At 41.0% G+C, this 20,659-nt stretch overlaps 1 protein-coding gene across 1 annotated transcript in view; it reads right to left on the bottom strand.

Moving 5' to 3' along the window:
* Nucleotides 1-20,659, bottom strand: part of TMEM114 (transmembrane protein 114) — a 79,378-nt gene that overhangs the window by 21,942 nt on the left and 36,777 nt on the right. The window contains exon 3 of the mRNA XM_073542801.1: nt 5,696-5,833. Coding sequence (XP_073398902.1) covers nt 5,696-5,833 — 138 coding nt within the window. The remainder of the gene's footprint in view (nt 1-5,695; nt 5,834-20,659) is intronic.

Below are 20,659 nucleotides of genomic sequence, written 5' to 3' on the forward strand. Positions count from 1 at the left end.
TGACCCAATAACACCAGTGCACAAGCGGAAGAGCTGTTCTAGATATATATTGGTCTATAACCCAACAATACTTGGTCCTATACAAAGTGAATTACAGACTCAAAGGTATTTTTGTCACTATCATTTCAAGTGTACAGAACAGATGTTTCCCACATAATGGATTCTCCACAAGATTAAACATATACTCTGTGCCATTTGGATTACGGCTCTTGTATACAGTATATGATTGCAATTGACTTTCCATTCCATCACGGTAAATTGAGGGATTTATCTGTGCACTTTGTGTTCATGTATTTCTAAAAGCATAGGTATGCTACATCCAGTATCACACAAGGTTTATTTTGCATTCTAAGAAATGATTTCTAATACATTCCACCAGAGTGTTCTTTTTTGAGGTTTGCTAATGCTACGAAAGTCACTTCATTTATGGCAGGCATAAAATATAGCTGTACTTTATAAAATCTATGAAGACATGACAAGATAAATATTTATTAAATAATCTGACTTTCTTAAAGAAAGCAAATCTGTCATTAAAATCTGTTTTTCAAAATCTTTTCATTTTATGATTGCACATTATCATGACAGGTCTCACACTTATACTAAAGGAACAAAAAATATTGTGTCATTTTTAGATTATCTGAAGACTCATGCTCTATGGTCCTTCCATCTGTCACTGACTTCTCTGTCCAAAAGATTCTTCTTCTGATGTTCACTGTCAAATTCATCAGTAACACCATTCTAAAAATTGCACCCTTCAAGGTGTTCAAAACCACATTCAAGAAGTTTATTAACATTTTATTTGCTTCACGAGAACTAAAACAATGTGGAAGGGAAAAATTAACTCAACTTAATTCTCAAAAAAAATTTCCTTACACACAAACTTTTTTATTTTTACAACGTTAACAAGAGAAAATGGACCATACAATTTGTTGTGCAATTTCTCCTGAGTACCCTGATACCCTATATGTGGATGAAATCCACTGCTTGTGTGAATGGCAGGGCTCGGAAGGGAAGAAGCTCCATTTGACTTTTTGAATGGAAAATTGGCTGGAATTGAGAGAGCACCCAATGCAAACTAGAGTAGCGCGCACTAGCCGTCATATAGTGATCTTTTTTACTTTTGAAGAAACCCAACCCTAACCTAAGAGTTTGGCGCAACCTGCAGAGTTTCATGATTCACTCATACTGCTCATTCCTGCACTGTTTGTCATGTGGAGAAGACTGTCAGTGTCCGGCATGAACTGCAAACTATGTAGATTAGGCAAACCACTGAGAGTCTTCTTCATCAGGACCTTACATGCATTTGTGGAATGAGGACGCTTGTACCAGATTGTGGGTGGTAGAAGCAGGATGCTTAAATAGGAGTGGAGCTCCTATGTCACTGACTTGTGATGAGCTCAGAGAACTGGAGACTTGCCAGAAACACTCTTGTGCTTCCTCAGGCAGGGAAATGTGTTACCTCAAGCAGGAAAAATAGTTACACAGGCAAACAAATGTTTACCCCAGGCAGGGAAATGTGTTACCTCAGGCAGTGAAATGTGTTACCTCAGGCAGTGAAATGTGTTACCTCAGGCAGGGAAATGTGTTACCTCAGACAGGAAAATGTGTTACCTCAGGCAGTGAAATGTGTTACCTCAGACAGGAAAATGTGTTACCTCAGACAGGGAAATGTATTACCTCAGGCAGTGAAATGTGTTACCTCAGACAGGAAAATGTGTTACCTCAGGCAGTGAAATGTGTTACCTCAGGCAGTGAAATGTGTTACCTCTGACAGGAAAATGTGTTACCTCAGGCAGGGAAATGTGTTACCTCAGGCAGTGAAATGTGTTACCTCAGGCAGTGAAATGTGTTACCTCAGACAGGAAAATGTGTTGCCTCAGGCAGGGAAATGTGTTACCTCAGGCAGTGAAATGTGTTACCTCAGACAGGAAAATGTGTTACCTCAGACAGAAAAATGTGTTACCTCAGGCAGTGAAATGTGTGACCTCAGGCAGTGAAATGTGTTACCTCAGACAGGAAAATGTGTTGCCTCAGACAGGAAAATGTGTTGCCTCAGGTAGGGAAATGTGTTACCTCAGACAGGAAAATGTGTTACCTCAGGCAGGGAAATGTGTTACCTCAGGCAGGGAAATGTGTTACCTCAGACAGGAAAATGTGTTACCTCAGACAGAAAAATGTGTTACCTCAGGCAGTGAAATGTGTGACCTCAGGCAGTGAAATGTGTTACCTCAGACAGGAAAATGTGTTGCCTCAGACAGGAAAATGTGTTGCCTCAGGCAGTGAAATGTGTTACCTCTGACAGGAAAATGTGTTACCTCAGGCAGGGAAATGTGTTACCTCAGGCAGTGAAATGTGTTGCCTCAGGCAGGGAAATGTGTTGCCTCAGGCAGGGAAATGTGTTGCCTCAGACAGGAAAATGTGTTACCTCAGGCAGTGAAATGTGTTACCTCAGGCAGTGAAATGTGTTACCTCAGGCAGGGAAATGTGTTACCTCAGACAGGAAAATGTGTTACCCAGGCAGGAAAATGTGTTACCCCAGGCAGGGAAATGTGTTACCTCAGACAGGAAAATGTGCTACCTCAGGCAGTGAAATGTGTTACCTCAGGCAGTGAAATGTGTTACCTCAGACAGGAAAATGTGTTGCCTCAGACAGGAAAATGTGTTACCTCAGGCAGTGAAATGTGTTACCTCAGACAGGAAAATGTGTTACCTCAGACAGGGAAATGTATTACCTCAGGCAGTGAAATGTGTTACCTCAGACAGGAAAATGTGTTACCTCAGGCAGTGAAATGTGTTACCTCAGGCAGTGAAATGTGCTACCTCAGGCAGGGAAATGTGCTACCTCAGACAGGAAAATGTGTTACCTCTGACAGGAAAATGTGTTACCTCAGGCAGGAAAATGTGTTACCTCAGGCAGTGAAATGTGTTACCTCAGGCAGTGAAATGTGCTACCTCAGGCAGGGAAATGTGTTACCTCAGACAGGAAAATGTGTTACCTCTGACAGGAAAATGTGTTACCTCAGGCAGGGAAATGTGTTACCTCAGGCAGTGAAATGTGTTACCTCAGGCAGTGAAATGTGTTACCTCAGGCAGGGAAATGTGTTACCTCAGACAGGAAAATGTGTTACCTCAGGCAGTGAAATGTGTTACCTCAGACAGGAAAATGTGTTACCTCAGACAGGGAAATGTATTACCTCAGGCAGTGAAATGTGTTACCTCAGACAGGAAAATGTGTTACCTCAGGCAGTGAAATGTGTTACCTCAGGCAGTGAAATGTGCTACCTCAGGCAGGGAAATGTGTTACCTCAGACAGGAAAATGTGTTACCTCTGACAGGAAAATGTGTTACCTCAGGCAGGAAAATGTGTTACCTCAGGCAGTGAAATGTGTTACCTCAGGCAGTGAAATGTGTTACCTCAGACAGGAAAATGTGTTGCCTCAGGCAGGGAAATGTGTTACCTCAGGCAGTGAAATGTGTTACCTCAGACAGGAAAATGTGTTACCTCAGACAGAAAAATGTGTTACCTCAGGCAGTGAAATGTGTGACCTCAGGCAGTGAAATGTGTTACCTCAGACAGGAAAATGTGTTGCCTCAGACAGGAAAATGTGTTGCCTCAGGTAGGGAAATGTGTTACCTCAGACAGGAAAATGTGTTACCTCAGGCAGGGAAATGTGTTACCTCAGGCAGGGAAATGTGTTACCTCAGACAGGAAAATGTGTTACCTCAGACAGAAAAATGTGTTACCTCAGGCAGTGAAATGTGTGACCTCAGGCAGTGAAATGTGTTACCTCAGACAGGAAAATGTGTTGCCTCAGACAGGAAAATGTGTTGCCTCAGGCAGTGAAATGTGTTACCTCTGACAGGAAAATGTGTTACCTCAGGCAGGGAAATGTGTTACCTCAGGCAGTGAAATGTGTTGCCTCAGGCAGGGAAATGTGTTGCCTCAGGCAGGGAAATGTGTTGCCTCAGACAGGAAAATGTGTTACCTCAGGCAGTGAAATGTGTTACCTCAGGCAGTGAAATGTGTTACCTCAGGCAGGGAAATGTGTTACCTCAGACAGGAAAATGTGTTACCCAGGCAGGAAAATGTGTTACCCCAGGCAGGGAAATGTGTTACCTCAGACAGGAAAATGTGCTACCTCAGGCAGTGAAATGTGTTACCTCAGGCAGTGAAATGTGTTACCTCAGACAGGAAAATGTGTTGCCTCAGACAGGAAAATGTGTTGCCTCAGACAAGAAAATGTGTTACCTCAGACAGGAAAATGTGTTACCTCAGGCAGGGAAATGTGTTACCTCAGACAGGAAAATGTGTTGCCTCAGGCAGGGAAATGTGTTACCTCAGGCAGTGAAATGTGTTACCTCAGACAGGAAAATGTGTTACCTCAGGCAGTGAAATGTGTGACCTCAGGCAGTGAAATGTGTTACCTCAGACAGGAAAATGTGTTGCCTCAGACAGGAAAATGTGTTGCCTCAGGTAGGGAAATGTGTTACCTCAGACAGGAAAATGTGTTACCTCAGGCAGGGAAATGTGTTACCTCAGGCAGGGAAATGTGTTACCTCAGACAGAAAAATGTGTTACCTCAGGCAGTGAAATGTGTGACCTCAGGCAGTGAAATGTGTTACCTCAGACAGGAAAATGTGTTGCCTCAGACAGGAAAATGTGTTGCCTCAGGCAGTGAAATGTGTTACCTCTGACAGGAAAATGTGTTACCTCAGGCAGGGAAATGTGTTACCTCAGGCAGTGAAATGTGTTGCCTCAGGCAGAGAAATGTGTTGCCTCAGGCAGGAAATGTGTTGCCTCAGGCAGGGAAATGTGTTACCTCAGACAGGAAAATGTGTTACCTCAGGCAGTGAAATGTGTTACCTCAGGCAGGGAAATGTGTTACCTCAGACAGGAAAATGTGTTACCCCAGGCAGGAAAATGTGTTACCCCAGGCAGGGAAATGTGTTACCTCAGACAGGACAATGTGCTACCTCAGGCAGTGAAATGTGTTACCTCAGACAGGAAAATGTGTTGCCTCAGACAGGAAAATGTGTTGCCTCAGACAGGAAAATGTGTTACCTCAGACAGGAAAATGTGTTACCTCAGGCAGGGAAATGTGTTACCTCAGACAGGAAAATGTGTTACCTCAGGCAGTGAAATGTGTTACCTCAGGCAGTGAAATGTGTTACCTCAGACAGGAAAATGTGTTGCCTCAGACAGGAAAATGTGTTGCCTCAGGCAGGGAAATGTGTTGTTACCCCAGGCAGGGAAATGTGTTACCTCAGACAGGAAAATGTGCTACCTCAGGCAGTGAAATATATTACCTCAGGCAAGGAAATGTGCTACATCAGATACCTCAGAAAATAGCAGCTGTGAGTCCCTACTTTGCACCCCCCTCTTGACCAGGAGCTGTGGTACCTCCATACCATGTTCCTGCACGGTTAGTCACAGCCATTACACAGTACACAGCAGAGGCACATTTATAAGATTATCTCAGCACAGGAACATTTTATTTAAATACTGTACATCCAATTGCGGAAATTATTATTATTCCAAGATCTATTGATTAAAATTTACTTTTTTATGGGAAAACTCCTTTGGTGACACCTTATTTGAAATGAAATCACAATAAACAAATGGACACAAAATATGAGCCTGCAGTGATAATTAAAGCTGGTTTTAAATTTAGGCAAGTTTGAATGTATACTTTACCTCCAAAAAGAAACAGCATCCCTGTCAGGAGCAGAAGCAGGTACGCCCTTGCAAGTATACTAACAAAACCAGTCATTCCTCCAAATATCATCAGGATTAAACTGAGAGGTAACAATATGACTAGCGTCCCATGCATACCTGAAAAAATAACATTGTTTATTACTAGCCAATAATCATTTCTTATTCAAGATGTTAATGTGTAGCAAATTATTACAGCAATTAATTACCTTTACACTAATCTGAGCCTGAATAATTGCATGAGCAATAGCACAATGGAAATGCTAAAGTATGAAATAGAATTTAAATTAGTTAATGCTTTGAGCAGGCTGCAGTGCATTACTGTGTGTAATTACAGTCATGGCCAAAAGTATTGACACCCCTGCAATTCTGTCAGATAATACTCAGTTTCTTCCTGAAAATGATTGCAAACAAAAATTCTTTGGTATTATTATCTTCATTTAATTTGTCTTAAATGAAAAAACACAAAAAGAATTGCCCTAAAGCCAAATTGGATATAATTCCACACCAAACATAAAAAAGAGGGTGGACAAAAGTATTGGCACTGTTCGAAAAATCATGTGATGCTTCTCTAATTTGTGTAATTAACAGCACCTGTAACTTACCTGTGCCACCTAACAGGTGTTGGCAATAACTAAATCACACTTGCAGCCAGTTGACATGGATTAAAGTTGACTCAACCTCTGTCCTGTGTCCTTGTGTGTACCACATTGATCATGGAGAAAAGAAAGAAGACCAAATAACTGTCTCAGGACTTGAGAAACCAAACTGTGAGGAAGCATGAGCAATCTCAAGGCTACAAGTCCATCTCCAAAGACCTGAATGTTCCTGTGTCTACCGTGCGCAGTGTCATCAAGAAGTTTAAGGCCCATGGCACTGTGGCTAACCTCCCTAGATGTGGACGGAAAAGAAAAACTGACAAGAAATTTCAACGCAAGATTGTGCGTAATGTTGGATAAAGAACCTCGACTAATATCCAAACAAGTTCAAGCTGCCCTGCAGTCCGAGGGTACAACAGTGTCAACCCGTACTATCCATCAGCGTCTGAATGAAAAGGGACTGCATGGTAGGAGACCCAGGAAGACCCTACTTCTTACCCCGAGACATGAAAAAGCCAGGCTAGAGTTTGCCAAAACTTACCTGAAAAAGCCTAAAAAGTTTTGGAAGAATGTTCTCTGGTCAGATGAGACAAAAGTAGAGCTTTTTGGGCAAAGGCATCAACATAGAGTTTTTCGGAGAAAAAAGAGGCATTCAAAGAAAAAAACACGGTCCCTACAGTCAAACATGGCGGAGGTTCCCTGATGTTTTGGGGTTGCTTTGCTGTCTCTAGCACTGGACTGCTTGACCGTGTGCATGGCATTATGAAGTCTGAAGACTACCAACAAATTTTGCAGCATAATTTAGAGCCCAGTGTGAGAAAGCTGGGTCTCCCTCAGAGGTCATGGGTCTTCCAGCAGGACAATGACCCAAAACACACTTCAAAAAGCACTAGAAAATGGTTTGAGAGAAAGCACTGGAGTCTTCTAAGGTGGCCAGCAATGAGTCCAGACCTGAATCCCATAGAACACCTGTGGAGAGATCTAAAAATGGCAGTTTGGAGAAGGCACCCTTCAAATATCAGGGACCTGGAGTAGTTTGCCAAAGAAGAATGGTCTAAAATTCCAGCAGAGCATTGTAAGAAACTCATTGATGGTTACCGGAAGCGGTTGGTCGCAGTTATTTTGGCTAAAGGTTGTGCAATCAAGAATTAGGCTGTGGGTGCCAATACTTTTGTCCGGCCCATTTTTGGAGTTTTGTGTGAAATGATCAATGTTTTGCTTTTTGCGTCATTCTCTTTTGTGTTTTTTTCATTTAAGACAAATTAAATGAAGATAATAATACCAAAGAATTTGTGTTTGCAATCATTTTCAGGAAGAAACTGAATATTATCTGACAGAATTGCAGGGGTGTCAATACTTTTGGCCATGACTGTATATTATTCATTTATTTCAATTCTATTCAGGACTATCATGACGTTCAGGGAACTATCACAAGAAAAAATAATAGATTTCTTTTAAAACATCTATAGCTTTTTTTCCATTATTATCTATGTCAATCTATAGAATGCTCATAATATGGTTTTACAAGAAGCTTAAAGGGGTCATCCGGTCACACCATGTTGAGGGCCAATCCATAGGATAGATGATCAATATGAAAGAGGTGGTGATCCAATACCCTGCACCTCTAATGATCAGCTCTATTTGCTCCATGCTCCAGCAGCTGCTAGATGTATACACTTTGAACGGAGCTGCAAAAATGCAGCCATATTTATTTTATTCAATTATATAGTGGCCTTAAATTCCACTCCTCTTTACAGACATTATCATCGCTGTCCCCACTCTGGCTCACAATCTAGATTCCCTAGCAGTATGTCTTTGGAATGTGGGATGAAACCAGAGTACATAGAGGAAACCCACGCAAACACGGGGAGAACATACAAACTCCTTGCAGATGTTTTCCTTGGTGGGATTTGAACCCAGGACCTCAGCGCTGCAAAGCTACAGTGCTAGCCACGGAGTTGACAGTGGCTGCTGATGGGCGCTGCAAAATGCCTTCTATTCACAGGAGCTAATCTACAACACCCAGCAGCATTCAGTCCACAATCAATATAGCTGTACTTTGAAGCTCTGCTCATAGACCCCTATTCATCAACTCCAGTCTTGATTAGGAGTAGAGTTGAGCAAATTTTCCAATATTCAGTTCAGATTACGATCGCCGGCGAATATTGTTTTTGCAATATTCGCACAACATAGCCAAACACCATTGGAGTCAATAGGAGTAGAAATGAGCAAATATGTTCAAAAACGATCAACAAACATAATATTGGCACAAATGGGGTACCAATATGGCACGAATATGGCAAATTCGGATTTGGCGAACGTTTTCAAACATATGCACTCATCTCTAATGAGGATGTGTGTTGAGTCAGACTCTCGTGATTCATTAAAAGGTGTGCTGACAAGAGGAGCGCCTTACATGTGGCATAAACCTCTGTAAGCCACAAATCTTACTCCAGTTGGGGACTGGAGTATGATTTCTAGCCCCCGTCATGCTGGCATTCTTTACCAGCTCTGAAACTGATAAAAGTGCCAAACATTGAAAAGTTTTTCTACAACTTTTCAAAGAGATTACAACAGAATGGCATAATCGCTTTGATAAATTGGGGTCAAAGTGTTTACAACCAGCAGTCACTGGAGCAAATAACAGATAATCCATAGGGATGCCAGGCGTCGGACTTTCACTGATATAATGTTTATAACCTATCTTGAGCAACTGTAGATGGGTCATGAATCTGGTGTGGATGGACAACCCCTTTAAAGTGAATGACAACTTTTTAGAAGTATGTTGTTATGTCTTGGTCCAAAATTTAGATTCTGATTACAGCAAATTTATAATATACAGTATCTTTGCAGGTCCGAAGGGTTTAATTTTTTGTAATAAAGAACTCTAAATTCCTACTGGCCATTTTCTTATGATATTCTCCCTAAATATATTGTGTAACAGGAATCAGTCAGTTTTGAGCTCAATAAAAGCACAGTAGAGGACACTTATTAGGGCACTCGTACTTTACACCAGTCTTAATGAAATGCTTACTACCATAAAATACTGTTGTATATTTATTAACTAGCTGAAGAGCCCGGTGCTGCCCGGGCATAGTAACTAACTGTGGTTAGTTATAACAAATTATAATTATCCGCCATATCATAGTCCCGTGCCCATATACCCATCATACATATCCACGATCCCATAGGCCCGTGCCCATATACCCATCACACATCCTCCATCCCATAGTCCAATACCCATCATACATATCCACGATCCCATAGGCCCGTGCCCATATACCCATCATACATATTCTCCATCCCACAGTCGAGTGCCTATATACCCATCACACATCCTCCATCCCATAGTCCCATGCCCATATACCCATCACACATCCTCCATCCCATAGTCCCATGCCCATCTACCCATCATACACATTCGCCATCCCATAGTCCCGTGCCCATATACCCATCATACATATTTGCCATCCCATAGTCGAGTGCCCATATACCCATCATACATATTCGACATCCCATAGTCCCGTGCCCTATACCCATCATACATATTCGCCATCCCATAGTCGAGTGCCCATATACCCATCACACATCCTTCATCTCATAGTCCCATGCCCATATACCCATCATACATATCCTCCATCCCATAGTCCCGTGCCCATATACCCATCATACATATCCGCCATCCCATAGTCCTGTGCCCATATACCTGTCATACATATCCTCCATCCCATAGTCCCGTGCCCATATACCCATCACACATCCTCCATCCCATAGTCCGGTGCCCATATAGTCGTCATACATATCCTCCATCCCATAGTCCAGTGCCCATATACCCATCACACATCCTCCATCCCATAGTCAACCATTATGACATCATAATGAGCGGCGTGGCTTGCAACCTACGATGACATCAGCGTCGCCATGGCAACCATTATGACATCATAATGAGGGGCGGGGCTTGACACACACACACTTTTTCCCCATTATGTAGATAGGGGCAAAATTGTTTGGTGAATTGGAATGCGCAGGGTTAAAATTTCGCCTCACAACATAGCTTAGGACACTCTCGGGGTCCAGACGTGTGACTGTGCCAAATTTTGTGGCTGTAGCTGCGACGGTGTGGATGCCTATCCCGGACATACACACATACATACACACACTTGAGCTTTATATATTAGATAGTAAAAAGTGGAGTCAATTATTATAGTAATTGTATCAAGACACTTATGGACCAGCTCCTTATGAAAAGTGGCATAGGGGGGTGAAAGTGAAAAGCGCTGCATATAATGGTGTACATGTTGCAGTAATTTGTTGCTTTTTTTCCATCAGAAGGCGACATAAAGTCAATAATAAATGTCTATCAATATGTCTTGTCTGATCAATTGTATAAGCTAGGAAATAGATTAGATGTTAACCTATGTTCCGCTAATCCTATTTTCCATCTACTGAATTCATTATGGCAACCACTTCACAAACTGAATTGACTTTAACAGAAGTGTTATATTGTGATGCTATAAAAACACCAGATGCCTAATCTTTAAACAAATAAGTTTGCTAGTTTCAGAGCAGGATGATGAAACATTACTGATACTTTGCCACCATAATTAGCGTTTACAGGAGATCTGACATCTGCTATGTCGTATTAACCTTTAAAACATCGTATTAAGCAGTGGGGATTGTTATTGTGTTTGTGTCAAGTACATACAGGTTGTAGCATGTTTTATGTATGGAGAAAGTTCACTTTCTCTAGTTTTTAGAAGGGTCTGATGTTGGTCATTAACTATTAATCATGTGTTTGAGAGTTAAAAGATATTCACAATCCTATTCACAAAAAAGTTTTGGCCCCTCTCCTCCTCCTCCACTTGGACCTCTGTCTCATGGTTCTATTCTTTTATTCTTGCTTATTTTTTTCTCTGTTATTTTCATTCATCTTTTGTCTAGCAAAAAAAAAGTGTTGGCCCCCTCTCATCCTTACACCTCCACCCCATCCTCTACTTGGACCTCATCCTAATGGCTCAATTTTTTTTTTACTTTTGTTTATTTTTTCTCTCTCTTATTTTAAGTCATCATTTGCATAAAAAAACAAGTGTTGCCTCCCTTCCCTTATCCACCTCCAACACCATGCCCACCTCCACCCTGTCCTCCCATTGGACCTCTGAATTATGGTTCTTTTTTTGTCTGTTATTTTAAGATATTTCCCTATCCCCATTTTTTTGCAGGGCTACCACCATTTTACAGCCATTTCATAGCATGGAAATTCTGGTTTACAGCAATTTTTATTTTTATTAGTAATAAATAAATAAATAAACAGATGAAAAAAATGACGTTCCCTCATTTTTTATAACAAGCCAAGGGAAAGTACATAGCTGTGGGCTGCAGCTCTTAGCTGTCTGCTTTCCCTTGGCTGATTACTCAAAATAAAGGGGGACCCATGCCATTTTTTTCATTTATTTATTAGTATTAAATAAATAAAGAGATGAAAAAAACAACGTGGGTCCCTCCGATTTTTGATCTGCCAAGGGAAAGCAGACAGCTGGGGGCTGGCTGTTGAATACACTCATTGTCGTGCACCTACTCTCTCTGCTATCAGCAAAACCAGGCATACTATGATGAGAGTAGTACTCTCATTAGCCAATGCCTGTGACTGGCAGTAACCTTTTCACGGCCAGTAACAGCTGCTGGCTCACACACTTTTATCTATGTGACAGCGTGAGAAGCGCAATGCTGTGACCAGCTGTAACATGTAACGTTATCGCCTATCAGAGCCAGTGTTTCTTGCACTGTCATACAGATGACAGCATGGGAAATGCCGTCTGTTCGAGCCCCCCCCATTTATTTGAATAGGGTTTTGGTTCATGTTCGGCTCTGAGTTTGGGTACCGTTCTGGTACTCAAACCAAATTTTTTTTAAAAATTTGGCCTAACCTGATGGGTCTGCCCATCACTATCTAATATGGTACCGCAGTAAAATACATTTTTAATGTACAGCTTACCTATAGTGCCCCAAATAAATTACTTCAATTGCCAGAAATTGTTCTTTATTTAAATTTGCTAATGAGGTGCTCAGTACACCCTTTGTGTGCCGGAGGAGTTCCTGCACCTTCCCACCTACTTGTTTTGCATATATATCACCTCATCTTCAATTCTTCAATTATTGACTACTTTTGCTTTACTTGAGCCAGAGAAAGACAAAGGTCAATGAAAAACAAGTCAGTGAGAAAGTAAAGTTAACTATGTGGCCATGCTAAGGATGTAATGAGTGCCTCATTAGCATATTTGAAAAAAAAATACTATTTCCAGAACACAGGGAAATAGATTTTGACAAACAAAACAAGATTTTTATCACAGCCATTACCTTTACCAGGTGCTCTGCTTCGTTTGAACAGTCATTTTGTTCTGACAAACTCCCTGTAATAGGAATCGGTCAGTAGGATCAACCCTCCTATGCTGTCTAGATGGGCATGTAGGTCGTAAGAAGCTGAATAAAATGATATCTTGATATCTGAGATCAAATGTCTTATTCCAAAAAGATCCACGGTTTTCTTATATATAAATAAGTTGTTCAAGCTATGGAACAGAGACTGATCTGCATGAGACTCCCCTCCAGAGCTTATTAAATAGAAGGAGGAGTTACCAGTGTGAGACATGTAGCTAACACAGAACAGTAGAACTGAACTTTGTCTTTTTACAAACACATTTACTGCAGCTCTCACAGCTTTGCTGTATTGCAACAATATTACAACCCTGTCTCCCTGTGAAGTGAAATCTGAAGCTGAGAGGAACCTGCAGATGTGTCAGTTATAATCACACACAGCTCTGCAGTGAGATCAGGAGAGTAAAGAGCAGCCATCACACATTCCTTCTATATAACACAAGCCCTGGAGGCAGATTCTCATGCGGATCAGTGTCTGTACTACAGCCTGGAACAGCTCATTTACATATAAGAAAAACATGTATATCTCTGATAAGACATCGGGTCCCAGATATCAAGGTATCTTATTATTCAGGTTCCTGTGACCTACATGCCCATATAGATGGCTTAGGAGGGTTGATCCTTCTGACAGGTTGTCTTTAAGGCTTTTGCACTAGGGATGTATGACTAGCGTCAGATATAAGATTTGGTTATACCCTGCTCTATATATTTTTTGCAACTTTCTTAATCTAACAAGATTTCAAAATTGATCTTTTCATTATTTTTTCACCATTACATTCAAAGAGTTATTTTTTTTATTTTCCTGGCATTGCAGCAATATGAAGGCTCATGTTTTGTAGGATTATTTGTCATTGTTATGATATTACTAGCTGAAGAGCCCGGCGCTGCCCGGGCATATTAACTAACTGTGGTTAGTTATAGCAAATTATAATTATCCTCCATCCCATAGTCCCGTGCCCATTTACCCATCACACATATCCTCCATCCCATAGTCCCGTGCCCATATACCCGTCATACATATCCTTCATCCCATAGTCCAGTGCCCATATACCCGTCATACATATCCTTCATCCCATAGTCCAGTGCCCATATACCCGTCATACACATCCTCCATCCCATAGTCCCGTGCCCATATACCCGTCATACATATCCTTCATCCCATAGTCCAGTGCCCATATACCCGTCATACATATCCTTCATCCCATAGTCCAGTGCCCATATACCCGTCATACATATCCTCCATCCCATAGTCCCGTGCCCATATACCCGTCATACATATCCTTCATCCCATAGTCCAGTGCCCATATACCCGTCATACATATCCTTCATCCCATAGTCCCGTGCCCATATACCCGTCATACACATCCTCCATCCCATAGTCCCATGCCCATATACCCATTATGACATCATCATCACCATGGCAACCGTTATGACATAACCGTCACCATTGCAACAATTGTGACATCATAATGAAGGGCGGGGCTTGATGCACACACACTTTTTCCCCATTATGTAGATAGGGGCAAAATTGTTTGGTGAATTGGAACTCGCGGGGTTAAAATTTTGCATCACAACATAGCCTAGGACACTCTCGGGGTCCAGACGTGTGACTGTGCCAAATTTTGTGGCTGTAGCTGCGAAGGTGCGGATGCCAATCCCGGACATACATACATATATACATACAAACACACACTTGAGCTTTATATATTAGATTATGATATTAGTCTGAGGTCGATAATATCTCTCATGATCACATGCATAAAACTTTGGATTCCTTAGTATTCCAAACCATTATTGCCTGTCACTGTATCAATGACAGGCAAACTGTTAGACCATGCCTCTGGGATCTGAACCTTTCCAGATACCGTCTGTTACTTCAGGATCGTGACTGTCAATCACAGGGATGCTCCCATGAGCTCAGCTTCACTGCACCTGTACATATGGACCTATACTTCCACATGCCTCAAACAATTGTGCAGTTGTGGATAATAATAAACTATAACTTATTTTGCTTGTGCATTAATTTCTATAAAAGACCTCATTAAATTGATTAAAATGTGATTCTTGGTATATGGAGAAACAAAAACAATTTTTTTTGTCAAGGTACTGAAACATTAACTCCTTCAGGACCTTTGATGTAGATTTAAATCAAAAGTTGTGTCCCTGTCTTTGCTGTTGGCTCGCACACCGAGCCCACACCTTTCCACGTGCATGATGACTGATTTAATCAGCTATCATAGAATCATAGAATCATAGAATCATAGAATCGTAGAGTTGGAAGGGACCTCCTGGGCCATCTAGTCCAACCCCCTGCTCAAAGCAGGATTCGCTAAATCATCCCAGTCAGATGTTTGTCCAGCCTCTGTTTGAAGACTTCCATTGAAGGAGAACTCACCACTTCTCGTGGCAGCCTGTTCCACTCATTGATCACTCTAACTGTCAAAAAGTTTTTTCTAATATCTAATCTGTGTCTCCTCCCATTCAGTTTCATCCCATTGCTTCTAGTCTTTCCTTGTGCAAATGAGAATAAAGTTGATCCTTCTACAATGTGACAGCCCTTTAGATATTTGTAGACAGCTATTAAGTCTCCTCTCAGTCTTCTCTTTTGCAAACTAAACATTCCCAAATCCTGCAACCTTTCCTCATAAGATAGGGTTTGCAGACCGGTCACCATTCTGGTCGCTCTTTTCTGAACTTGCTCCAGTTTGTTGATGTCTTTTTTAAAATGTGGTGCCCCAAACTGGACACAATATTCCAGATGAGGTCTGACCAAAGAGGAGTAGAGGGAAATAATGACTTCACGTGATCTAGACTGTATGCTTCTGTTAATACATCCTAGAATTGCATTTGCCTTTTTTGCTGCTGCATCACACTGTTGACTCATATTCAGTCTGTGATCTATTAGTATACCCAAGTCTTTTTCACATGTGCTGTCACTTAGCCCTATTCCTCCCATTCTATATATGCTTTTTTCATTTTTATTGCCCAGATGTAGTACTTTGCATTTCTCCCTGTTAAAAACCATTCTGTTAGTTGCTGCCCACTTCTCCAGTTTATTTAAATCTTTTTGAATCCTCTCTCTCTCTTCTCTAGTATTAGCTATCCCTCCTAGCTTTGTGTCATCAGCAAATTTAATCAGTTTACCCTCAATTCCTTCATCTAAATCGTTGATAAAGATGTTGAACAATACAGGGCCCAGGACAGAGCCCTGTGGTACCCCACTTGAGACATTCTTCCAACTGGATGTGCAGCCATTTACGACCACTCTTTGGGTCCGATCACTAAGCCAGTTATGAATCCACCTAACAGTTGTCTTGTCCATTCCATACTTAGTCATTTTTTCAATAAGGATTGTATGAGAGACTTTGTCAAATGCTTTGCTGAAGTCAAGATATACTATATCTACAGCATTTCCTTGATCCACCCAATCAGTGATACCGTCATAGAAGGAAATTAAGTTAGTCTGACATGACTTATTAGTTACAAACCCATGCTGACTCTGTTTAATCACTTCATTCTTATCCAGGTATTGGCATACATGTTGTTTAATAATTTGTTCAAAGATCTTTCCTGGTATAGAAGTCAGACTCACCGGCCTATAGTTGCCTGGGTCCACCTTCTTCCCCTTTTTGAAGATAGGAACAACATTTGCTCTTCTCCAGTCTTCTGGCACTTCTCCTGTTCTCCAAGAATTTTCAAAGATTATGGAGAGGAGTTCAAAAATTTCTTCTGCTATCTCCTTCAGTACTCTGGGGTGTAATTCATCTGGACCTGGAGACTTGAATTCATTTAGGTTAGCTAAGTGTTTCCTCACTATCTTTCTGTTTATAGATATCCTGGATTCTTCTATTCCTTTAATAGGACAGTGAATAACAGTTGATGTTACATTTCCTTTCTGAGAGAAAACAGATGCAAAATAGGAATTTAAAAGTTCAGCCTTCTCAACATCCTGTCTTACCACTTCATCATTTTCATCCTGTAAAAATCCTATAGCATCTTTGACTTTTCTTTTACTTTTGACATATCCCCAAAATCCTTTATTATTGCTTTTGACATCTCTTGCAAGCCTCAATTCATTTTCAGCTTTAGCTAATCTGATTTGTGCCCTGCAGGTTCTGCAGACAGCATTATATTCTTCTTTAGATATGCCTCCCTCTTTCCATTTTATAAACATTTTTTTCTTCCTTTTTAGCATGTGCTTAAGTTCTGTGTTCATCCATCCTGGTTTCCTTAAATGCTTCCTATTCTTCCCTCTTTTCGGAATTGTTAACAACTGTGCTTTGAGAATTTCATTTTTCAAGATTTCCCATCCTTCCTGGACATTTTTGTCTTTAAGGATATCCAGCCATTGGATCCCTCCAATTCTCTTTCTGAATCCCTTAAAATCTGCCTTTGTGAAATCTAACCTTGACGTCTGAGTCTTCACAGGTCTTCCGCCTCTAATTATCCAAAATTCTAAAATAGCATGGTCGCTACCTCCTAGGGTCCCAGCCACTTTTACCTCCTCAACCATTTCCTCCCTGTTTATAAGAATTAGATCCAAGGTAGCAGTTCCCCTTGTTTTCTCCCCTACCTTTTGGAAGATAAAGTTGTCAGCAAGAGAGGATAAGAATTTCCTTGACCTGTTTGTTTTGCCTGAGAGAGATTCCCAACAAATGTCTGGATAGTTGAAACCTCCCATGACCACTATGTCATATTTTTTGGAGAACTTGGCCATTTGATGCATAAAGAGTTCATCCATATCTTCAGCTTGCACAGGCGGCCTGTAGTAAATGCCTACAATGGTGTCCTTTCCATTGTTCTGTCCTTGTATTCTTACCCAAACAGTTTCGACATAACTCCTAGTCTCTGAAGCTTCAATCTCTGTGCAGATATACGCGTTTCTAACATACAATGCGACACCCCCTCCTCGTTTATCAAGTCTGTTTCTTGCAAATAAGTTGTATCCTTCTAGTCTTGTATTCCAATCATGTGTATTGTCCCACCAAGTTTCAGTGATTCCAATGACATCATATTTCTTTTCCTGTGTTAGTAGTTCCAATTCTCCTTGTTTGTTGCCCATGCTTTGTGCATTAGTATAGAAACACTTTAGTTTGTGATTGGTTTCTCTTTCTCCAATATTTTTATTAATTAGATTCTTTCGTCTTTGTTCTTCCTTTCCACTTCTAATAGCAGAGTTCTCAATAGCATTTGTCAGGTGTATGGCTTTTTCTGGTCTTTTGCTTCCCTTCCCATGTTGTTCTAGTTTAAAGCTCTCCTTACAAGTGTAGCAAGGCGACTTCCAAATACATGCTTTCCAGTCTTCGTAAGGTACACCCCATCTCTAGCAAGTAGTCCATCGTATAAGTAGTTCACTCCGTGATCCAGAAATCCAAATCGTTGCTGATGGCACCATCGACGTAGCCAGTTGTTTACCTGCAGAATCTTATTCCACCTCCTTGTTCCATGGCCATCCACTGGGAGGATGGAAGAGAAGACCACCTGCGCTCCCAGTTCTTTCACTTTCTTGCCTAAGTCTTCAAAGTCTCTGCAGATGGTTTCCAGGTCGTTTCTTGCGGTGTCATTTGTCCCCACATGTAGTAGCAGGAATGGGTAGTCATCTGTAGGTCTGAAGAGTCCTGATATCCTGTCAGACACATCTTTAATTTTTGCACCTGGAAGACAGCACATTTCTCTTGAAGTTATATCCGGTCTGCAGATAGCGGCCTTTGTTCCTCTCAACAGGGAATCCCCCATGACCACCACTCTCCGTTTCTTCTTCACAACATTTTTCTTTCTCCATCCAGGAGGACTCTGAAGGCGTACAAGGTTGCTGTTTGTTGGCAAAGTCTTATCCTGATGTATTTCTTCATCGTTTTCCTGCGTGAGAGCCTGGTACTGGTTTCTGAGCAGTATGGGTGCTGACTGCCTCCTGATCCTCCTGCTTCTCTGGGTCACATGTCTCCATTCCTCTGTTTCTTCAGGTGCACTTCGAATTTCTTCTCTTTCTGTAACATGAAGAGATAATTCTGCTCTGTCCAAGAACTCTTCACCTTCCTTAATGATCTTCAACGTAGCTAACCTCTCTTCGAGATTTTGCAACTTTTCCTCCAACAGGGACACAAGCTTGCATTTGTGGCATGTGAAGTTTGGCTTTTCCACTGGTAAATCTGTGAACATGTAGCAAGAAATGCAGCTCACCAAATGGCTCCTGGCCTCTTCCATCTTGAGATTTCCTTAAAACGATCAAAGATGAGCCAAAATTTGCACGCCGACAGGCGCGCGGTTTTTCCGATTTCCTCTTTTCAGCTGCAATGGCCAAAACCCAGTGATCGTTGAGCTCGCGGAGACTCTTCACTTATCCCAGAAGGCACTGGGAATATGCAAATGATCTCCTCAAGACTCTTCCCCTGGTTTTAGCAAGAGCCTTTAACATCTGCAACGCCTGCAGCTGTTACCCAGTTAAATCCTGCTGTCAGTCACTGACAGCAGGATTAAATATGTGCAAGCAGGAAGTGCGTCATTCACCCGGCCCATCAACACCCCTGTCACGTGATCAAGAAACACCAATGGGTTGCCACAACAGCCGAAGGTCAGCTGAAGAACCTGTGCCCACCATTACTATCCTCATGTGAACAACGACTCTTGGCACTACTATGTATAGCACAGGCGATTGGACGATGGCAGCTTCTAGTCTCCAAAGAGAACAACTAAATTATTCCGATTGGTAAACGACGCAATGAGAAAATAAATCAAAATGCCAAAATCACATTTTTTTTGGGCCACCGCAAGATTGCAATAAAATGCAATAATAGGCGATCAAAACATTGTATCTACACCAAAATGGTATCAGTAAGAACATCAGCTCAGGGTGCAAAATATAAGCCCTCACCCAGCCCCAAATCCTGAAATATTAAAATGTTATGGGGCTCAGTAAACGGCGACCAAAGCAAAAAATAAATTTCTTAAAAATTTTGGAATATTTTTTCACCATTTAAATAAAAAAAAAACTATAAATTTTTAGTATCTGCGTACTCATAGTGACCTGAAGAATCATATTGCCAGGTCAGTTTTGCCATATAGTGAACATAAGCTAAAAACAAAATAAGCATATATCTTGCAGTAAATAAATAAATAGCAATAAGTGCACGAAAATAAAATAAAGTACTTAGTTAAAATAATTTTAATTAAAAAAAAAAACTGAAAAGCCATCCTACTATGTCATGGTGACCCTATTTAGGACGGTCCTAACATCTAGTATTAAAAGCTTACCATATATCAAGTGATGTAATGTGAATAAGCACTGAGAAGGGCTGAGACCCAGATAGTGGACATCAGCTAATGGGTGAACACGTGCTGGTGTTCTGCATGAACACCAAATTATGTTCAACTCTTTAGGTTTTTGTTGATATAGTGAACATGGTAAATAAAAAAATAATAATAATTGTGGAATTGCATTTTTTTTGCAATTTCAACTCACTTGGATTTTTTTAGCTCGCTTTCCAGTGCATCACATGATGAAATGAATGATGTAATTCAAAAGTACAACTCATCCAGCAAAAAACAAGCCCTCATATGGAAATGGAAAAATAAAAAAGTTATGGTTCTTGGAGTTAGGGGAAGAAAAGAATAAAGTGCAACAACTGAAAACGGAAAATAGCGAAGTCAATAACCCCTTAACGACCTGAGTTATTTTTGGTTTTGCATTTTCATTTTTTGCTCCCCTTCTTCTTAGAGCCATAACTTTTTTATTTTTCCATCAATATGGCCATGTGAGGGCTTGTTTTTTGCAGGACAAGTTGTACTTTTGAACGACACAATTGATTTTACCATGTTGTGTACTCGAAAATGGTAACAAAATTCCAAGTGCGGTGAAATTGAAAAAAAAATGCAGTCCCACAGTTGTTTTTAGTTTTTTTTCACCATGTTCGTTAAA

This window comes from Dendrobates tinctorius, unplaced genomic scaffold, assembly GCF_039654945.1.
Source record: "Dendrobates tinctorius isolate UK_male_01 unplaced genomic scaffold, ASM3965494v1 ptg000129l, whole genome shotgun sequence".
In the NCBI taxonomy this organism is placed as follows: Eukaryota; Metazoa; Chordata; class Amphibia; order Anura; family Dendrobatidae; genus Dendrobates; species Dendrobates tinctorius.